We start from the raw sequence: 24,240 nt of genomic DNA on the forward strand, positions 1-24,240 counted from the left end.
TATATATATATATATATATATATATATATATATATATATATATATATATATATATATATATATATATATATATTAATTACCATTCACAACTGAAAATGAAGTGATTCTGATGTGAAGCATATATTTGTATTTTACTCTCTTAAACCTGAGAATAGTTAACATTTTGTTTTGAAGTCTAGAAAATGTTTAAATAAAACTTGTAATGATGCTTCATTTATGTTTTGTAGATAATACTTTACTTTGCAACTTTAATGTAGTTGACTAGTGTACATGAGCTTGAACAATGCATACAGCATTTATTAATCCTAGTTCATGTTAACCTTAACAAATGCTAAAACAGGATTTTTAGGATTCTGTTTACATTAGTTAATGCACCGTGAGCTTACATGAATGTAAACTTTTTTATTATAAACTAACAAAGATTAGTACAGTAAGTGCTGTAGAAATAAATTGCTTGTAGGTTCATGTTAGCTTAAAGTTACAAATGAGACCTTATAAAGTTATACCATTTTGTGTATATTGAAAGCAATAACCTATATACCATTATTGATTTTATAATAATTATGAAAGGTTAAAACCCTTGAAGAATGTGCTTAAAATAATTTGTGAATAAAATAACTTTTACCACAGAGGTAACATCTAAACTATAACAGACAAAAAATATTATTTAACATCACTGAATCAATCTAAATACATTAAGCTAGCCCAACAAAACTACATTTGAGGATTAGATAAGAAATATCTTTCACATAACAATTGCAGGTGACCACTTTTTGCAGTGTTTGTCTAAACATAGTTACTGATTTAGTATAGAAAGTGAAATAAAGTGTGAGCTGTGAGTTCATGGAGGGGAGGGCAGTGGGAGGACAGTATGAACATGAGCAAGACTTCAGGAGGAGGAGATTTAAATGATCAACTTGTTGAAAGGTAGTCAGGGCGCTCATGTGGAAGTGTGCCACTCTATTTGGGAAATGCGCGAGCAGGAATCTTGCACCAGGAAACAGAAGCTGGATTTCCAGGACGATTAATACCTGCCAACTATAAACACGGGTTACTCTACAAGGACATATTTTAAACATTTTACCACAGATATTCGAGCCGAGGCGATTTACATTGGATGCAATTAAGTGACGTGCCACCACTGATTTTTTTTTTATGAAGCCAAAAATATTAAAAATATATATGCGCATTTTACTGATTGTTTCATTTTATTTGGACGCTTTGAGAAAGCTATCACTTTACTGCTGACGAGGAAGGCACGAGCTGGCCATCCAGAACAGTTTGTGGAATATATGTCGAAATTTCCATATTGACATAACTATTTGGATGGACTACTGTTTGGATTTTTCTACCACTGGACCCGTCCTGGCATTCGAGATGAGTTACTTGACGTTACTGTTACAAATAGTTGCTGCGGTCCAGTTGAGCATTTTACCTGCACAGGTGAGCATATGGGCCTTTTTTTATTTATTTTTTTACAGTTAACCTGCGTAAATTATAGCGATGTTACACTACAAAACAAGAACGCTAGCGTTCTAGTTGTGCCGCGTATCAGGCAAAACGCGTTTGCAATTTGTAAAGTATGCACATCTTTTAATTATTGATGTATACCTACTTATACGTCAAATAGACGTCGCGCATCTAAGTTTTAGAAAAGCCATGCCCAAATTAAAAGTAATTAAATTAATACGTGTCCATTTTGAATGGCCTTTAAGACTTATGTGTGATAATATAAACGCTCTGTGAATGTTGTTAGCCTACGTGCCCAGAACAGGGATACTCAACTGATAGGTTTTCCTTTCGAAAGTATTAATGAATTAAAAAGAGGAAAAGGAGGATTTAAACGGGTCTACGTGCAGCTGACAAGCCATGAAAGAACTGACTGAATGAATGGAGTCAGTTTACTTTTGACACGGCTCCCAGTAAAGCCTCGCAGACGGCTGTTTTTATAACGCCCTCTATAACTTGATCCCTTTTTGAAGTGCTGCAAGAGAAAGCGTTGAGTCATGAAACGAAACGTGACGAACTGCATCACCTCCTCTAACCCACAGTAGTGATGAATGAATGCCAAAATCGTCAAATTGGACAGTCAGACGATATCTTTACAGCTTTCTACTGTTGTCAAAGATAATGAGAGACCAATTAGGCAATAGGCTATGTTGTCAGACATATTTGAACTAGCATGTGTTCTTAACTAAGACCAAGATATAAAAGAAAAATGGCACACTGTCTATATCCATTTTAACTATCCACTACGAAATGCCAAGTTTCACAACGTTGAATAAAAAGATAATTGTCCCACAGCTCGCACCACACGTCATGTTAGAGATAGCAAAGTCGAGTCTGTAAGGAGAAATGTTGGCAGGAGAGTCTACCTCAACTTTCTTATCTATTCCTTCTCACCATGCTTGTGTTTGACAACGTGCACAAATGGGCTTCTGCACCTGTTAGTCATGGGCAGCGGTGGGGAAATTACAATATTGCATTACTCCCTTAAAAAGTAACTAATTGCATTACTTTGTTACTTTTGTGCTACGTTTTCTTACCCTGGCTGGGCTTGTTTTTAGGATGCAGGAGAAGAAAGTTTAAAGGGATAGTTCATCCAAAAATGAAAATTAGCGCATAATTTACTCACCCTCAAGTCATCCTAGGTGTATATGACATTCTTCTTTCAGACTAATAAAATCTGAGTTATATTACAAAAGTCCAGGCTAATCCAAGCATTAGAATTGGATTTATAGTTGCTCTGTTTTTGAAGTCCATGAAAAGTGCATCTGTCCGTCGAAAAACGTGCTCCACGCGGCTCTGGGGTGTTAATAAAGGCCTTCTGAAGCGAATCGATGCGTTTGTGTAAAAAAAAAATCCATATTTAAAACTTTATCAAGTAAACTTTCGGCCGACCGCCTTCCCTGTTCAATTTACAGAAAAATTGTTGAAAGTTCCCCTGCCGATCGAAAGACTAACGCGACCAGGTTGGCTCGTCATGACGTCACGTACGCATCTTGAGTTTCACTTTCAACATTCAACACTTTTCCACGGAAGGTGGTACTTGATCAAGTTTTAAATATGAATATTTTTCTTACACAAATGCATCGATTCGCTTCAGAAGGCCTTTATTAACACCCCAGAGCTGTGTGGAGCACGTTATTTGACGGACAGATGCACTTTTTATGGACTTCAAAAACAGAGCAACTATAAATCAAATTCTAATGCTTGGATTAGCCTGGACTTTTGTAATATAACTCATAAATGTCATATACACGTAGGATGACTTGAGGGTCAGTAAATTATGGGCTAATTTTCATTTTTGGGTGAACTATCCCTTTAACACTTACTTCACCAATAAAAACAAAAAATCTAAAGTCATTTTGCTTATGTTTTAACTGAATCATCGAAGGTCAGCAGTAAGTACATTGGTCAAAAAAGTTAGGTTAAATGCATACAAATATTTGTTTTATTTAAGTATTGGATGTTAGTGTAGTTTTTTGATTTTGCATGCTCACATTTAGTCTAGAACTACAATAAACATCATGTTTACACACAACGGGCCCTATCATTCACCTGGCGCAATGTGACACCAGGCGTGAAAAAAATGTTTTTTGCTAGTTTCAGCCAGACGCATTTATCTTTTTCACGTCCAGCGCGATGTTGTTTAAATAGCAAATGCGTTCGTGCCCATCTGTTTGCCCATGGACGTGCTGGTCTGAAAACCAGGTGTGTTCAGGCGCATTGGTGCGTTGCTATTCTGAGGAACTGAAAACGACTGCGCCATTGACCAACAAAAACCTGCTCTAAAGTCAATTGCGCAGTATTTTTTGTGTTATTTAAAAGGGTGTGTTAGTAATATGCGCCTATAGGCAAGTCCACAAAGTGCGTACACTCCACTTATTACACACACAGGGACACGCAGCAGCTCACAAACATGTTTAAATATTAAAAATAAAAGGATTACTCTCTGGAGAAGCGTTCAGTTTTTCCGCTCGCAAATTCCGGCATGTAAATAGCGAATCCGCAAGCAAGCGCAACTGGCTTTTAAAGGGAATGGGAGATGAGACTCTGATTGGTTTATTTCCATGTTACGCCCAAAACACACCCATGACACATTAAGAGAACCCTTTTGGACCATGCGTCTGGCACGCCGACCGTTTATTCCATTGTTAAACTAGCAAAAGTGGATCCGCTTCAGACCATGCGCTCAATGATTTTTTTTTGACATGGGGACACAAGAGCGCTGTCAGTCAATAAATGGGAAAAACTTGCATTACTTATTTGAAAAAGTAACTCAGATATTTTGTTGTAAATTTAAATGCGTTAAATTACTAGTTACTTGAAAAAAAGTAATCTGATTACGTAACTCAAGTTACTTGAAATGCATTACCCCCATGGGTGAAGTTGAAATAGCCAAACTCTGTCTGTTAGACTGCCACAGTTCATCTTTGGAAGGGCGTCAACTTCATGATTGACAGTTTTTATTACTCAAGTAGTTCTTTGTGTCAAAGCGGATTAAAGCGGCTGTATAGCCTACACTCGCACTACAACTGAAGCATTCATCTTATTCGAAAACTTTATTTCCATCTTTCATGTCATGTTCATCATATCAGAGAATAGTATAGAAGGGAATGTTTGCTGCAAATCTAGTATTCTCTAGTAACAGAAGCTTAAAATGAGCAGTGACGAACATTAAACGAGTGAAAATTGTATGTTCTTTTGTCATTCAATATTAATCTTGCTAGTGGCAGGTTAGAACAGAGTTTATCGGGCGTAGTAAAAACAAAAGCCACACACTTCTTCCGGACCCCACACCCGATTTACGCCTCCATTCATTTTTCCAAAATGCACTAATGCCGTCTCTCATATCACTGGCCGTGCACCAGGTGTGGGTGTGTCAGAGTGTGTCTCTGTCTTCTCTTGTCCCTCTCTCTTGTGCTTGCGTCAAACCTTCGATTTACGTTATTTCAGGAGCTACAGGAAGTTCCCAAACAGTCACCGTGACCTTGCCAAGTAAGACATGTTCTTGGATCAACATATTTTGTTGATCCTGGAACAGTATTCCTGTCAGAAATGTTGTCTTATCCCTACCCCTAAACCCATAACCTATCCCTAAAATCAGAAATGATAGGTGAATAACACTGATGTAGAAGCACCTAACTCTGATTGTAAGCCTAAACTTGACACAAACTCTAAACTTGTCTCTCAAATCTGATTGGTTGATCAGAATGTTGTTCCAGGATCAACAAAGATGTTGATCCAGGAACATGTTGTACTTGGGGAAATGACGTTGACCGTTGGGGAAACACCTGCTGTTACTATTGCTGGAGATTATTTTAAAGAAAAGGTTAAGCACTTCTTCTGTAATAATGCTAAACAAAGTATCTTTCGTTTTAATTTTTTTTCAACCTTTTTAAAATTAAAATGTTAAAATAAAGACAATATGCTACTACTTTGATGGTTGATAGATGAGAGGAGGACGTTCAGATAATCTACCCAATCAGCACGAGAGGAGGCTTATATAGAGCTGACTTACCTCTGTTCCACGACAGTTTTTCCAGCATCCCTCCTCCACACCAACTCCTAACTCTCGATTATTCCTATCCCCAGGGAGTGCTCTGGGTTTGGGCCAAATTCCGAGATCGGATCCCTCTGCTTGGACAGCACGCCAAATACACATATTTTATACTATATCTGATTATATGTAAGTGTGAACTTGTGAAATGACATTAAGAGCCCTTAACTCTCTGGTGCTCTTCGGTCACTTTTTGACCAAAAAATATTACATTTCATTGTTTTTTTTAGAAATGTTTTACTTCATCGGAATGGTACGAAACTTGGTAAAGGTTTTAGTACTTGCCCTATGAACTTGCAAAACAATCATGGATATGATTCGAAAAGGTTAAATGGTCCTAAAAAATTAGTCACACTTGTACTGTTTGTGGTCAAAAATTATCACATTGGAAATTAATGGGAAATACGTTTCTAGTGGTAACTTTTGGTACTGCACCCAAACAAAATCTTACTTATTTTTGGAGAAACCAAGCTCAAATTTGGTAACCTGACGTTGTCATACTCAATTCTAGTCAGAATATGAGTCTGATACTGCTCCGTTGGGCTGTGATTATGGGGCGTGTATCAACCGAACCAGGAGAGACCTCAATTGGATAGACCTACAACCAATCAGAGCAACGTAGCGCATAATGTAAGTTGTCAAATGTCACAAGAACTCAACTGCACACAGTGTTGCCAAGTCCGCTGTTTTCCCGCGGGCTATTTCCATGTCCGCGGGTTGAAGCGACCCCAATTATGTGATATTTAGACCCAGGAATGCGAATTTTAGCAGGAAATTTTTTTTTCCAGAGAACACATCCCGGGAAGCCTTTTGGGCTTGTTTTGGGCTAGTTTTGAGTAGCAATTGGGCGGGTTTTGTTGTGAAAACTTGGAAACCCTGTCTGCACTCATGCTGGAAGAAGTAGAATAAGAAGATAAGTGTAAACGATCTTTGCCGGTGTTGTAAAAAATAATTTAAGGATACACAGAGTACTTACCAACACGATCATCATTACTGAGAGAAATAGTAAAGGTGAATGCATATACGAACAAGTTTTCCGTTTAGGATTAGAACGAATTCAACCCAAGGGCTCTTTGGTGAAGGGGATGCTTACGTTACTGTTGATCATCTGTCCATCATCGTCTAAAGCCCGCCCTGACATTTTCATTGGTCCGAACCTGGTGCCTGTTCCGGCATAGTTGCTCCACAACAGATCAATTCCAGACCGAACTGCCCAACCTCAAATGTTGTGGGCGGGGCTAAGTTCGGCTGGCATCCAGGCTACAAATTTGGAACACAACTTGTTTAGATTTATGGCTTTGATTTTCTTGCGGTTTTAGAGTAAAACATGTTTTGGAAAATATATATTTCATATAAACATTTTAAAGAGTATTTTTGTGCAGTTTCCAAAACAATAAACGTAAAATTCTATAACTTTTTTTAAAGTTAATTTCTTAAAAACTTTTTTCACTTCAGCAATATTCTCAAATAAGTCTGAGCTCCAAAGCATTCAAGATGTATGAACATTTCAGTTCCAGATCTATGCTCAAAAAGTGGGAAAATGGATTATAACTACTGCATAAATATAATTTTGTTCCATAAAATCCCCTAAAATACAAAATATTAAACTAAAAACATTATCAAACTAAGATATAGTACATTCATCTAATTGAAGCACTTTTTTTCTTGAAAATCACATAAAAGTTTGTCATTGACCCTAATACTTTTCCACCTTCCCTGAAGGCATTGACTGTGTTGTTCTTGCAAATGAAAGGATATTCACATTGCTTTTATACAATGTGTTCATCTCCCGTCCATTCTTTGATTCTCCTGTTCTCTATTTCTGGAGGATCTGTATGAAGCAGTCTTGTAATGATCACTTGTGTAAGGAAGGGAGTTGCTATGTCATTCCCAGTGTTGGATAATCATCTCACAGATGGTTTCTTTAAACTTGTGTACAATCTATCAGGGACATTTGAGTGTTTGTGTGACAGAGATTAAAATAGACACAGAATATATCAGTTCAGTATGGGTATTACATGGGAGATGACTCAACACAAGTGTGTGAATGCAATAGTTGTAAGAAGTTTGATTTCATTGTTGTATTACATAATGTGTCATACTTCACTTAAAATCCAGGCTTACCACAAGGGGCACTGTAGCAGGTTATAGCATAAGCTGTTTTCTTCTATGGGCTAGGGTTTTTACATGATTATCATAGCCAAAAGAATTACTGATAACTAATATTATCTTGATACCATTAGAAAAAAAAAAAACCAACTATCAGCCAAATTCATCACGTTCTCCAAGTGTGCCGCAGAGCTCCTGAAAAGTGAAGTCAAAGCATTTTGATCGCCCCCTGGTGGCTGGTTGCAGTATAGGTCATAAACCCCGTCCTCTCCATGTAATCGAATGGGACGCGAGCCAAACACGAGCCAAACAAAAAAATCTGCACTTTAAGTCATTTTTTTTCGTTTCTGTCATTTTAGTTAGTTCTTATCACGCAGATGTATGTTCAATGGTTAATTTTTTCCAATAAGTTTGGTTTTAATTAGTTATTTGATGCTATAAAAATGGGGTGTAAGGTCATGATTGACAGCTGTGCTTGCGATTGAGACTCAGGCTCCGAAGGAAAAATATGCAACGACCCTTACTGGGATATTTTAGCTTAATTTTTCTACAAATTAAGGCAGCGGAGACACGCTGTCCATCTTTTTTTCCCCCAAAAACCAGCTCTAAGGTAGCCTGACGTTGTCATACTCAATTCTAGTCAGAATATGAGTCTGATACTGCTCTGTTGGGCTGTGATTATGGGGCGTGTTTCAACCAAACCAGGAAAGACCTCAATTGGATAGACCTACAACCAATGTTCCCTCTAATTTCTTTTCTCGCTGAGCAAACTTTTCTCTATTGGGCGGACATTTTGGTCATCTGATCAAAAACATTTTTACCGGTACAGCGTATGTAAACGCACACAAAAAAATGTGGTTTCATCATACAGTTATAACTTTTAACCTTAATGTGCCATTAAAAAAAAAAAAACTGTTAATTCAGAAGTCACTAATTTAAGCACATTTTACAGTGCTGTTAACTGTAGTCTTCTTTACCAAGACATACTTTAAAATCTCCCCCAGGACAGTTCATTTCTTTATAATATAATATATAATATAATATGACACTGAGATTGTTCTTAATGTGTTTTTGTACAGTCATTTATTGGCGACAGGCAGCATTAAACCATCTATATGATATGTTTGTTTATTGCTTATGAATTTCCAAGATTTTCTATATCAGGGGTTTTTCAAACGTTTTAATGGCAAGGATCCCTAAACAATCCCCTTGTGAGATCAATTCTTTATTAGGCTTACTCTATAATACAATTATAATAGCCTTTAATATAATATAAAAACTAATGGAAGTATTTACACAGATAGTATATTATATAAAAAAAATAAAAAAAAATAAAAACTAACTGAAGTAATCAAATAGATCTAATAGCTAAATATGTTCAAGGGAACATGTGAACTCTTTTATAGTTATCTAAACATCACTGAAACCCAAACCACACACACATCTATTTAAACTGACGTGTGTTACTTTGGTGTTTAGAGTTTGCGCTACACTTGTGGTTGGTGTGTAACTATAAATGTCTATTTTGTTACCGTGCTGTGTCCATCATCTGTTATTTCCACCACTTAATCAAACCACTCTTCTTTAAAACATGATGAGGTTTTATTCCACGTCTTTGCATTTCTCGTTGCCTCTCATTTTGAGCTATTTGGACCGCAAACACGACTCACTGCTGCGTGCTCACACATGACATCATTGTCTTTCTATGAAACCTGTAAACCGCATCCACCAGTTCTAACACGATAGCGATACTAACTCTATAGCCGTTGAACAGAGCACTGCAATTATTTTTCATTTAAACTACAATCAAATGGATTTCTCCCCACATTTCGCGTCTGTGTCTATCGTCTGCGCGGCATTTTATTCTCTCCGCACGATCGCGGCATCACAAGTGCGCAGCTTAGAGGGAACATTGTCTACAACCAATCAGAGCAACGGAGCGACGCATAACATTAGTTGTCAAATGTCAACAGAACTCAACTGCACACAGTGTTGCCAAGTCCGAGGTTTTGCCGCGGGCTGTTTTTCCATGTCCGCAGGTTGAAGCGACCCCGATTATGTGATATTTAGACCCAGGAATGCGAATTTTAGCAGGCAACCCTGCCAAAAAACCCACATATTTTTCCTTTTTTATTTATTTATTGGGCTTGTTTTGGGCTAGTTTTTAGTAGCAATTGGACGGGTTTTGTTGTGCAAAACTTGGCAACCCTGTCTGCACTCATGCTGGAAGAAGTAGAAGAAGAAGATAAGTGTAAACGATCTTTGCCGGTGTTGTAAAAATAATTTAAGGATACACAGGGTACTACTTACTAACACGATCATCTTTTTTGAGAGAAATAGTAAAGGTGAATGCATATACAAACAAGTTCTCCGTTTAGGATTAGAATGAATTCAACTCAAGCGCTCTTTGGTGACGTGGATGCTTACGTTACTGTTTATCATCTGTCCATCATCGTATAAAGCCCGCCCTGACAATTTCATTGGTCCGAACAGCTCCTGTTCGAGCATAGTTGCTCCACAACAGATCAATTCCAGACCAAACTGCCCAACCTCAAATGTTGTGGGTGGGGCTAAGTTCGCCTGGCATCCAGGCTAGCTCTAAGGTGCAATACTATCACCTATTGTGTTATAGTGTCAACCAGTTTCTGGCACTGGATTATTTACCAGTACAAATACTCTTTGAGTTGGTACTTCTTTTGAATAAGTAATTGTTTAAGGAAAGGTTGTATGAACATTTAGTTTGAATGTAAGCCAGATGTGCTGCATACATGTAATTGTGGTCATTGTCAAGTGACCTTTCAGCCTCAGTTGCGTCTCTTCACTGCCATTCAAATATCCTCTCCCATGGCCTCATGGGATAGTAAATTGCCCATTGGATACACACTTTTCGTCTACGTTCTTCGGACATAATTCTCTGCTCACATACTGTTTTTTGCCTATTATGAAACTCCCTACTAGTAGGGGAGTATGTGATTTTGGATGCAAGCCAGTATTATCATACAGTATGTGTAGTATTAACATTATTTTCCCATAATATTTCATTTTTTAACGGTTATCAAGGTTATCATTAATAATGGTATATTGTGACAATAATTTTTCTAGCTAGCTAGCTAAAGATTCTTGCACAATAATACATCTGGCCCTTTTGAGCACATTTTTGTGGGCAGTCAAGCGAGTGCTATTGATTTTAGCACTGTTTTCTCCTTTTAACAATTATTTGGAGGCAATAACTAGTGCCAGAATGCACAGATGCTCTACATTACAGTCTTAAAAAGCTCCATAAAGAGAGCTTGAATGCATATAATTTAATGCATATTATAAATTCAGCGGATTGAGCACGAAATAACCTTTAAATGGTTTACTTATGTGCAAGCTTAGTTGATGGAAAATATTGGTCGATGCACCAAAAAAGTCCCAGTTATCCCGGTATTCCAGCTGCGCTCTTCCAGTGCTTAAATATAAAGCATTAGTCTTCAGTTTGTGAATATTAATTAACCAATGCACACACACAAGGACACTGTCCCGTTTGGATAAGGCCAAGGGTTTAACCCTTTTAGTTCCAGCTGAAGCTATTTTGCTGCTGATAGTGAATCTTTATTAAACCCGTTACTTTGCAGACTGGCCATCTATTGCTAACTGGTGCAGTGCAGTGCATTCAGATCACCTTTTGCCCCTGGGTGGAATGAAATGCAATTCCCAATGGACCAGGGCAGAGTCTGTGCTGAATAATGTGAGCTCCCTCCCTTTTCTCAAGGGAGAGATGTCTCCTTTGTGCTGCCTGTCTCGCCCGTCCCGCCTGTCTCATCTGCTCTGCCACTGTTAACCATTTCTGGAGAAAGGCAAACAGAATGAGAAAGTAAATATTGCCCATGCGGTTGTAAAGACCATTTATAAATGTCTTCTCCTGCCCTCTCGTGTCGGGCGGAGTGTTCCCGAAATATGTTGAGTCAGGCACTGGGAGAAATTCTTCCATGTGTCATTGTTGTATATGCTGTCCTCAGCATAAGCGTACGTGTCACCCACGATGATGTGTCTATAATGGGAGCTGAGGTTTAAAGGGCTACTTCACCTATTTAGATGGTGCCCGAGAGAGCTCAATGCGCTGCAGCTGAAGAAAACCCATGCAAATCGGAAAAAATAAAATAAAATTAAGAAAACAACTTCATCAGTTTGACACATATTTAAAGGGTTAGTTCACTCAAAAATGTAAATCCTGTCATTTTCTCACCATCATGTCATTTTGAAACTGTTAGACTTTAGTTTATCTTTGAAACACAAATTATGATATTTTTTACTAAAATGTATTAAAATGAGAGATTTCTGTCCCTCCATTGACAGCTACACAACTACCATGTCACTCTTCAAAAACTTCATAAAGAGAAGAAACATTCATATGAATTGAGTGGTTTAGTTTATGTATTTAGGTTTACATTTTCTGAAGAGACACAATCACTTTATATGATGAACAGATTTAATTTAGGCTTGTATTCACATTTAAACATTGATCAACTCAGACATCAGTTATGATAAATGGAAGCTCAAGCGTGTTTGCTTGACATGCGAGAACCAATGAAGTTCATTCTTGTGTTACACAGCTTGTTTGAGCCTCCTCAAGAACCAATGAGGTTTATTCTTGTGTTAACCATTACATTAACCATCACATTCTTCCAGTTACGTGAATAGAATATTCGTTCAAACTTATCTGGTATTTATTAATGTTCTCAAATCATTAGCACAAAAACGTTATTCATGGAACACATTATTTTCTGAAACGTTTTAGTCGGATGTTCCTCTTACAGTTTCAGAATCTTTAGAGAAAATTCAAAAGTAACATTTACATAATGTTTGCAAAATGATCAAATGGAAATGTTCCTTTAATGTTTCCATTACCAAAACAGAGTTTTTAAAAACTGAGCATTTTGAACATGCGGGGAACATTCAGACATAGCATTTTCATAACTTTTCATAACTTTCAAACGTTAGCATAACATTATTTTTATTTTATTTTTTAGCTGGGATTGTACCAGTGTCATGATGTTGTACTAGAGGGACTGTAAGGAGCTCTGAATAAGAATAATTTATTGATATGTGTAAAATATAATATGAGAAGTGTTAGATGACAGGCATCATTACAGTATAACTCATCTAATTGGTACAAGTGGTAGCTACATGACACGACTATGGAAATACATATTCTACATATTACAATACATAGTCTTTATTTTATTTCTTCTTTTTAAAGAAAGAAATGTATACTTTTATTCTGCAATGACACATTCAACTGATCAAAATTGACAGTGAAGACTTTACATTGTTTTAAAAAACTCTTTCAAATAAATGCTTTTCTACTGTAACTTTTTTCAAATAATGCAGCCTTTGTGAACATTTGAACGGTGTATGTTAGAAATAAATCACTGAAATTAGGGAGTAAGCAATTACTCCCAACTCACAACACAAATTGCTGTTGTTTTTATTTTCCTTCTTTATGTGCAACATGTTCACTGGCTCTAGAACATCCTCATATTTTGCCTGGATTTTATCTAAAAATGTCTCCTTTGCACACCCCTGATTTGATCAACCCCTGGACCATGTTATTAACTGCCAGTGTTTTTATTTTATTTTATTTTTTTAATAAAAAGTTGCCAGCCACCACCAGCATTTTTGATCATTTTCACAAAACTTTCAAGGCCCCCACAATATCTTGTTGTATATCTGAACATACAATAAATCACAAGAAAGACCAGAGACAAAAAAAAAAAAAAGATTCTACCTTCATGTATTCTTTTTGATCAACATTTGAATGTTGGTATGTTTATAATAAAAAAAAAAAACTGAGAAAGTCCGGATCGATTCAGAATGATGACAAAAACATAGATGGAGTAGATCAACACCCAAAGCTTCACAGTCCTATAGCTTGTCCTGGCTCGACATTTCATTTGGTAACGTTAGGCCGTTTTGATTTATATGCTGTTTATTATCGCATTTGCTTATACACTATATTGCCAAAAGTATTGGGACACCCCTCCAAATCATTGAATCCAGGTGTTCCAATAACTTCCATGGCCACAGGTGTATAAAATCAAGCACCTAGGCATGCAGACGCTTCTACAAACATTTGAGAAAAAATGGGTCTCAAGCGTGGTACTGGTATAGGTTGCCACCTGTGCAATAGGACCATTCGTGAAATTTCCTCACTACTAAATATTTCACGGTCAACTGTTAGTGGTATTATAACAAAGTGGAAGAAATTGGGAACAACAGCAACTCAGCGACGAAGGGGTCAATAGCCAACTTTAGTCAATTGCTACTACAGACCTCCAAACTTCGTGTGACCTTCAGATTAGCTCAAGAACAGTGCGTAGAGAGATGGCTAAACAGCAGGGTCATGCTGATGAATGCCTCCACAGTTACCTCATAGATTCATTGATTGCTTTACTGACTGTGCAGGTTCATTCGTTCATTGCTATTTTTGCAGCCATTCTATTTTCTTCTTTTCCTGTCTTTTTTACCTTCCTGTCTCCGGTGTCATCTGCAGTGTGCACTTCAATAGTCTTTCCTCCAAATGTTGATACATTTTCTGTTTTTGGGGGGTCATGCGTCATGCCAGCTTTCATTTCCTTCCTCATTGTATCATGTACATTGTCTCTCTCCCTTCATGTAACTTTATGTTCTGGTGTTCTACATGTTTGTCTTATATCTTAGGCCCTCTGGACATGATAGTGGTGCTGGAATATATTTGAGGCTTTCGTGTTACTTCACAGATTCTAGCTGTCAGAGTGAATGTCCTGTGTCTGTTTTTAAAAGTGAGGATCAGGCCAGCTTTGTTGGATATTTTGGTCATCTGATCTTATGTCAGAAGATGTTGTTGGCAACATCCCCTCTAAGCGCATTTGTGATGTTGCCCAGATCCAATAATTCCATGTGGAGGACAGACTCATATAAATGTGCTACTGATTCTTCAATCACAACTAAATGAATGGGCAGTGTTACAGTATGGAATGGAGCAATATGTGTGGAATATGCAGATTAATTTGTTAGATAAAGGCAATATTCTCTTTTTGGTGAAATTGCAGAGAAAAAAAGATTAAGGAAACAAGAATAACGAATTTAGAAATAGAACAGTGCAGAGAATTAAAAAAATATGGCCATAACCCAAGTTTACAAATTGAAGGTCATGCATTTTTATTAAACTTCTGTCTTTTAGGTGATCTCAATTCTCAAAATGTTGTCATCAAAAGATTAATCTTATGGATAGTAATGCATAGATAGTTTCTAATAATAAATAATCACATAGTCCAAATGTTTGCAATATTTAATACAGTTAAACATATGATATACACTGTAAAACATTTCAGGTCTCCAATTTAAACATTTCTAGTGACTGGTCACATCTACATTTTTTTGTTGGCCAAAAATTGAATATCTGTGAATTAAATTGTATCAATTCACAGAAATTCTATTTGGCCAACTGAAATATTTAGATGTGACCAGTCACTAGAATATATATATATATATATAAATGTTGCAAAATATATATGTGAGGAAGAAAACTAAATTCACAGAAATAATATGTACAATTTCTTCATTTTTTCATTATTATGATAATTATTATAATTTTATTTGTATTATTATAATTTATTTATTGTTCAATATAACAAGTGCGTATATTGGTAATGTATTTAATTAATTAAATTCAAAAAATCAAACAAACTAACAATATCAAAAGTGGTCCAAGGACGGAACAGTGGTGAAGGCTGACCCATATGGTTCGATCGAACAGACGAGCTGCTGTAGCTCAAATTCCTCAAGAAGTTAATGCTGGTTCTGATAGAAAGGTGTCAGAATACACAGTGCATCGCAGTTTGTTGTGTATGGAGCTGCATAGCTGCAGACCAGTCAGGGTGCCCATGCTGACCCGTCCACCGCTGAAAGCGGCAACAGTGGCACGTGAGCATCAGAACTGGACCACAGAGCAATGGAAGAAAATGGTCTGGTCTGTCGAGTCACGTTTTCTTTTACATCACGTGAATGGCCGGGTGCGTGTGCGTCGCTTACCTGGGGAACACATGGCACCAGGATGCACTATGGGAAGAAGGCAAGCCGGCGGAGGCAGTGTGATGCTTTGGGCAATGTTCTGCTGGGAAACCTTGGGTCCTGCCATCCATGTGGATGTTACTTTGACATGTACCACCTGCCTAAGCATTGTTGCAGACCATGTACACTCTTTCAAGGAAATGGTATTCCCTGGTGGCTGTGGCCTCTTTCAGAATTCAAAATTCAGCTCTGCCATCACTGTCGAAAATAGAAAAAGGTTTTGCTCACCAAGTCAAGATCAAAAGTTTGAAAGACAAGATTATTGAAAATCCTCCAGAATTGTCTCAGACAATTTTTTTTTGAAAAAGATTTATGATAACAAGAGAGGATGTGATTCAGACAGCACAGAGCAGTATATCATAGAAACATACAGCAGAGAATAAAAGGCTGAAGAAATGAGTCAGGAAAAACCCACCAAATAAGGGATGAGAGGTGAGAGAGAGTGACAGGAGCGACAGCACGCGTGTTATGAGCACTGAGGCTCGCAACGTGCAGGTGCTTCCTCTCCGTCAACACTTATTGCAAAATAATACTTGAAGCTGACCATCTGTGTCTGCTCAGGCTTCCTCTGCCTCCACAACATGGAGTGGCAGCTATTTATTCAAGCTCCATTGACGGACTTGCTGGCAAAGTGAACACCTGAGCCCACACTGTCAACTGATCCTGCTCAGGCTTCCTTCACTTTACATTATGCGATGAGTACGATGTGCTCCTTTTTTATTGTTTCTAGTGATAGCACATTCAGTACAGATTGCATTTCTTGCATTGTATTTTATCTACACTGTGTGAAAGTATTCTTGTCCTTTCCACCTGGTTCAAAAGGACATTTCACTCATGCTAACTTGTGTGAAACAAACATGGCCGCAGGGATCACCTTTGTGTGTGTGTGTGTGTGTGTGTGTGTGTGTAGAACTAGAAGAAAACATGAGTCAACATGCACATCAACACCTCCCTAAAGTTTCCCTAAACAATTGAATTTGGGCTCAAGGAATCATTGTTTATATTGTATGTGTTAGCCATACATTTAAGATAATAGGTGAGGAAGAAAAATAAATTCACAGAAATAATATTTGTGTTCTTGCCTTTATATTATATAATTTCTTTCTTTCTCAATATAACAAGTGTTGTGACCATGAATTATATTAGTAATTCAAACAAACTAAAAACCATAAAAATGTACTATGCATACATTTCAAAGAATGAAATATAGTTAATGCTTAATTAACTTTTTAGATAATACAACAACAAAAAAAACCAATACAAGTATATTGATTATCAAAAAGTACTTTAATAACTTATTTAAAGAATAATAAAAACACTGAAATCAAACAATTATTTATGGCAATTGCCTTAATATTAATACTAATTATAGTTACAGTATTTTATTTTGTCATTTTAAATTTAGAATACATTTTTATAATGTTGTACGTTTAAATAGCTTGATCAGCTCTCATTCATATTATTAGGAAATTATCAGTGTCCTCATTCATATTTTTGTACATTTTGTTGTATATGCTTAAAACAGTTATCATTTGAGGGGCCGTTCACACTGGGGGGGGGTCTGTTGGATTAACATGATTTAATTGTGTACATCGGTCCCACATGAAATCAATTAAGTTAAACAAACATAATTTGTTCCTGTCACTTCATCATCATAGAATGAATTCATTTTAAGTGACCCAATTAAGTAGTCTCAAAGTGAATATTTTATGGCTCCCTGACATGATTCATTCATCCACTTCAATTTCATATATTTTAATGTAACACAACTGAATTATAATACTGCACTAGCTAGTTGTCAGACTTTTAGCTAGTAACAGCACACATTATCATCCTAAATGCTAAGCATAAAAAGCTCCTTCAGCAGAGCAGTTATGACATTAGCTGTATCAATCCACAGGCTAATCAAATGCTCCGCTCTTCTCCACAATGGTAACCCACTGTAATTTAAATTGTTCTAATAATTCCAACATAATTGAATATTAAACATTATTTAACACCATCAAGTCTCCCCCTTTCTCATCTTGCTCAAAAATACATAAAATATTTTTTTTACATATAAAATAACCACATTTACTCTCTCTTGATTTAACCAAGCATGCTGGGAACTAACAAGCCCCGCCCAATTTCAGTTAATGCAACACAAATCATTCATGTAATCTCAACACAAAGGGATTAAGTGAGCTTCAATTTGACTTATATTTAAGTGGATTGAACACAATCAAATTAAGTTATGACAAAATGTATAGTAATTGTGTTTCTTTAGCTCATTTTAACTAAGCAAGCAGTAAAAATATTTTTTTTTCAGTATACACAACACTGTTTTCCACTAAAAATGTTTTAAAAAATCTACATTTTGCCCATTCATTTACACGACAATGGTGTTTTGGGGGCCTGAAAACGCAACGTTTTTAAAAACGATACCGTTATCATCTCCATGTAAACTACAAAAATGCAAATGTGTGAAAACGGTGATGTCATGCATGCGTGTTTTACGTGTTCAGTCTATAGGCGTGTTGTGTTTCTTTACAAAGTGACAACTTCTGGCCTGGCATGAATAAAACAGCATTTTAGTCGTTTTCGCGGATCCGCGCGGAAGGGGATCATTTTGACAAAAACCTTCCTGTTTTTAGTACATGTGTAAACGTACTATCATATTGCATGTAGGAATGAGTTTCTATACCCACATAACTGGCAATGTGATTTTTTTTGATGTCTTGTATATTTATTTTTGAAACACTGACCATTGTAATTGTATCAATTATCATCACAAGATTTAATTTAGTGCATTAATTCAGCTGTAGCAAATATTTCATCTGGGAATATCAGGCTTGTTAGCTTGAATTTTCTATAGAACAAAAAAACTTCTACTGAACTATGGACAAACTATGAAACCCTCATGAAATATGCTGCAGCCCCTCCCCCGCACGGTGTGTTCCTTCATCTGCACATGCATTCATTGACACACATATGCTTCCAGACGTCTCAGTTAGTAGCATGAGTTGTTGTGGTGACAGGACCTTGGCTCTTTCCTGTACGGGCCTGGTTATAGCCCAGGGGACGAGGCGCAATCACAATCAGGAAAAAATGGATCTGTCCTTCCTTCAGTGGCACTCAGGGGACTGTCATCCACTCTGTAGGCTTTAATCTCTCATCTGGAGGCAATTTGCTACCATTTACATAGCCACAACAGGGCTTACTGTAATAAGGAGCACAATTATCCATGGTTGGCCAATTTCAAGGGAGTTTATGTGGAGATGTTTTTGACCAAGGAAATATTGTTTGTGTTGTCCTTCAGCATTTTATTCATTGGAATTTGAAGAAATGTTCATTAACTAATGCAACCGGGTCCATTTTGACCCGGAAGAGATACATAACATTGTTTTAAAATTATGGTTTTTAGACATAGGGTACATAACACACATTATTTCTGCCATTCTCATGTTAATATTAAGTACCTATAGAGTAGTATTGCATCCTTCATATCTCAGAGGATTCTTTAGTTTTATCATATTTATAAAAGACAGATACGCTGTACAGATTCGCTGTACCGAGCTCATGGAGGTGTGCAGTGGGTAGGGCTAATGAGACACGAGCACACACACACACACACACAAAATACATCATGGCATTATCCCTGGATAACTTTCGAATTCACTATTCATTCGTGTTGTTTAAATTATATGCACTTGCGTGCTGATTGCCAACAAATCACAGACATTTGATGCAGTTTCACTCACCACCTGCGGTTTTGTCTCGTGACCAGGAACAAACAAACACACTTGCAGAATTGCATCCACTGTGTCCTTAACACTGGGTTATTTGGGAAGCTGAACAAGGTTATCTTTCCCTCACAACCAGAAACACACTTCTTTAGTGACATTGTTGATTTCGTGGTCTAAAAATGAAATGACAGCGCTGCCGACGGCTTCCGTAACCCGAACGAAGCTCGTTTATTAGCGTGTGCTCTTGCTTCTGCTCTGGTTGATGTGCGGACATGCTCATCTGGGATAAGTGCACATACAAGGAATTCCACGCTTTATGACCTCCTACAGTTGTCTGGCTATCACCAGACCAAGCTCAATTTAAGATTAAATATTGGTCTGGGGAGTCTGCTATGTATTTTCTACTGCACAAGAGGCGTGATAAACGAGCATAAATCAAATGACTCTGTACGCAATTGGATAGTCCTTCAACCAATCAGACCACAAGAGGCGTGATCAACAGGCAACGATTCTCTTTCCGTCATTGTGTTAAACCCACTGTTGCGATTAGGGGTGCACCGATCCGATATTAGGATCGGATATCGGCCGCGATACTGACAAAATAGCTGGATCGGGGATCGGAAAAATTAACAGATCCACAAGCCGATCCAGGTGTTTTTTTCCGTCGCAGCAGAACCTACGTCATTCGTCAGCTTCACGTGTGTCGCATGCTAGAAGAGACTCGGCTGTGTGGAGGAGATATTTCACGCTTGCCACGCCAACTAGTTCGTCGCTGTTTCGAGGGTATTACTGCAAAGTAAGGGTCTTTCCTGCATTGACATTTTTTTGACGGCCAAAGCCTAATTTGATGAGTTATTGTGATTTACGAGTGATGTAGAACAGATGCTGCGCTTGGGACTGAGTGACAGAGAGACCGATCTGAGAGCTCCTCCCCCGCGCGCGCTCTCTGGGTCTTCAAAATAATCAGTGTTCGCTCATATTTCACATATTAATCCAAATCAAAAGCTCGGAAGACCGAAACCATGTTGCACGTGACACATTCGGACAATTTTGTCCTTGAATTATCACTGGGTGTGAATTGCGCTCAAAAAACATTGACTCTTCTCTGACCAGCTGACATAAAGCATACTTTCAATAAGCGGGAGACAAATTATATCCAGTTATGAAGTGTTTTCTGTGTGTTGACATCTTTCGCGATGTTCTAACAGACGGGATTCGCACACAACGCGTCTGCTAATGTCCGATTCGTGACCTAATGACTCCTTTGAACCGAATCATTTTAACGACTGGCCAGAACAACTGATCTGTCCAACACTGAACTCATGAACTCAGTTTATTAATTTACTCAGAACGCAACTGAAATGAGAACACAAGTGTGCTTACCCATTTTAGCAAGAGTGGGTAGTAAGAATTATTTTTAATTATCAACAGTATTTCATCTTATTTCTGTTGACAATGTGTAGTAAAATAAATAGGCCTAGCCTACAATCATTTAATCTGGAGTGAGGTGAAACCAGAACAAAGTTGTTATTAGCTAGCTGAATTTTTTTATTAAATTGCATATGGTAGAAAATTAGACTATTTGTTAATTTGTAATGCTACTTTTTAATATTGATATGATTATATACCAAAACAATTATCTGTAGTGTAAAAAATGTTTGGTAACTGTCAGATTACTATTGTATGTTTGACCAATACACTGTTTTTTGTTTCCACTGCTACATTTTATTTATTTAAAGAAGTTAGATTACATTCTATTTTAGATTTGAATGCACAATTGTTTTTTAAATAAATAAGAATTCAACACCTTACATACATCTGTTATTTTGTCTTAGTTATGTTTAGTTAGTAAAGTCTGGTGCCTTTAGTCTCTTCAAGGAAGGTATAAGGTGGAAGATATACAGTTTATTATTAATTCAACAATATATCGGATCGGTATCGGGTATCGACAGATACACAAAGCCCAGGCATCGGTATCGGTATCGGGACTGAAAAAGTCGGATCGGTGCACCCCTAGTTGCGATCACAAAGGATCACTACAAATAAGGAGAAGACGAGTACATTTATCTTGCGGAGGATGAGCTTTATTTTATATTCGTGCTCAAAATGAACCAGGGTTTAGCCATATGGGACAAAGAGCTTAGAACAGCCACCAAATCCAGATCCTTCAAACCACCAGGAATGATCCGCCTTTATAGGGAGCAAACACGATGAAGCCGGTGCTCCCAATCACGCCGCAATCAGCCCGTCACCTGCAAACAATACAGACACCACACACACACACGACAAGGAACGGCCAACAGGGCGCCACACCTGCCAATAGCGCGCCAGGTGGATCAGCCAGTCTGTGATTGGTTCCCGCAAAAATGTAACAGAAGCAGTAGAAATGAATGTACAGGTTTCCAGACTGAGTTTTAGGACGAAATCAAATTGCCGGCAGATCAGGCTGGGTTTACCCAGTCTACTCATACAGGGCCATACTCTAAAAAAACGTTTCTTTTTTTTTTCTTTCCCCCTGAACCAGACTAATTCCAGAATTAGGTTGTACATTTTAATATTGACATTAATGCTATCTGCAATACATCTGTAACGAACCCATAGCTGGAGGCGGATTAGAATTACAAAAAAAACATAACAGATCAGTAGACCTAGTTCATGTACATTCAAATATGAATACTTTATATGAAACAGTATATTTGAATGTACATTGACTAATGATAAGTTAAGCATAAAGTAATGTAGTAATGTGTCTATTATTATATATTCTATATCAGTGTGCTAAGCTGAAAGAGTTGTGATTAAGTATTCTTTTGCATTTTTTCTTTTCTTTAAATTATCGTTTTATGGAACATCAGTGTCTATTGCCACCATTTAAAAAAAAATGCAGTAAGTTACTTGAGTTTGTGTGTTACAGTGACTTTACCAAGAGTAGGGAGATTATGGGCCCTATCATTCACCCGGCGCAATGTGTTGCCAGACGTAACGCAAGTGTTTTTTGCAAGTTTCAGCCAGACGTAGTTATCATTTTCCCGGAAGTCCAGCTCCATGTTGTTTAAATAGCAAATTCACTCTCGCCCATCTGTTCACCCACGGGCATGCTGGTCTGAAAACGAGGTACGTTGCTATTCTGAGGAACTGAAAACGACTGCACCATTGACCAACAAAAACCTGCTCTAAAGTCAATAGCGCAGTATTTTTTGTGTTATTTAAAGGGCACGTTTGTAATCTGCGCCTATAGGCGAGTGTACAACGTGCGTACATTCTGCTTATTACACAGACAGGGACGTGCAGCTGCTCACAAACATGTTTAAATATAAAAAATAAAAGGATTACTCTCTGGAGAAGCGTTCAGTCTTTCCTCTCGCAAATTCCACCATGTAAATAGCGAATACGTCATGGCACGAGCACAACTGGCTTTTAAAGGAAATGGGAGATGAGACTCTGATTGGTTTATTGCACGTTATGCCCAAAACACACCCATGACTCATTAAGAGACTAGGTACAACCCTTTTAGATGTGCTGTTTTTTCTGTCATCTGTCATTCATTCAGACCATGTGCTCAGATCATTAAAATAGGACCCTATATGTTTATTGATTGCTTTAATTTCAATAAAATTCTACAATAATGTTAATATAAGTAATAATAGTTTAGCCAGCATGTTAGAACAGATCTGAAAGTCTAACAATAAAAAAGTACCTTATAATTTAAAAAGAAAGATGTATCTAAAGATAAGGTCACACTTTAGATTAGGATCCATTCTCACTATTAACTATGACTTTTGCCTCAATAAACTCCTAGTTACTGCTTATTAATAGTTAGTAAGGTAGTTGTTGAGTTTAGGTAATGGGTAGGATTAAGGGATGTATATGGTCATGTAGAGTAAAGCATTAATATGTGTTTTATAAATACTAATAAACAGCCAATATTCTAGTAATATACATGCTAATAAGCAACTAGTTAATAGTGAGAATTGGACCCTAAACTAAAGTGTTACCAAATCTATATTATATAGATTTGGTAACGTATATATAGAAGCAGATGCTTTGTTTTTGTTGGGTAATCTAGTTTTTTGTGAAAATAGCAGAAATTCTTCTGGAAAAAGTTTTTTAATTTTTTTTAATCTGTCTTTTACTGTTAAGTCTGGATTGATGTAACCTCAAGCAAAAGCCTGCATGAAATCATGATCACAGGATTTTGTTGTTATTATTAAGGAGCTCGTGGTTATTACACATCATTGAAATATTCCAGTGATCCACCCTGTCTCACTTAGTTTTGCCAGTAAAGGCGTGCAGTCTGGCACCAGTTTTATAGATTTTTTTTTGTGCAATTTGTGATGTTGTAGTAAAAGTTCCCATAGACATTGTGTCTGCTTGAAGTCTCTTTTTCAGTTTACTCAGATTCTTCCTGTCGAAGCAGGCCAGCCCTCTCCCACACTGCTGGATCAATTGGAAAAGACAGGATGGAAGGATACTCTTTCTGCTTGACTTCAGGTCACTGTGGATTAATATTTAAGAGACTGACCTGAGTGGTATCTCTCTGAGTTACAGTTGGGAGTGAAACAATTAGCATGTGTTATAAATCGAATTGAGTGCTTATATATAGATATCTCTGTGAAATAAACTGGAATAGCAGAAAAGATTTTAACATCAGAAACTTCCTTAACCAGTCCAGAGTCAAATTATTCAAGAAAAGAAGACTCCTTTCTGAAACTCACAACGGGACCGTTCGCAGCACATCAAAACCAGTAT

General features: G+C 37.3%; 1 protein-coding gene across 1 annotated transcript in view; it reads left to right on the forward strand.

Moving 5' to 3' along the window:
• Positions 1-926: 926 nt before the first annotated feature.
• Positions 927-24,240, forward strand: part of pgfb (placental growth factor b) — a 36,469-nt gene continuing 13,155 nt past the window's right edge. Inside the window, exon 1 of the mRNA XM_079833430.1 lies at positions 927-1,443. Coding sequence (XP_079689556.1) covers positions 1,327-1,443 — 117 coding nt within the window. The 5' untranslated portion in view covers positions 927-1,326. The remainder of the gene's footprint in view (positions 1,444-24,240) is intronic.

The sequence above is a fragment of the Gobio gobio genome (genome assembly GCF_949357685.1).
Source record: "Gobio gobio genome assembly, chromosome: 13".
Lineage (NCBI taxonomy): Eukaryota > Metazoa > Chordata > Actinopteri > Cypriniformes > Gobionidae > Gobio > Gobio gobio.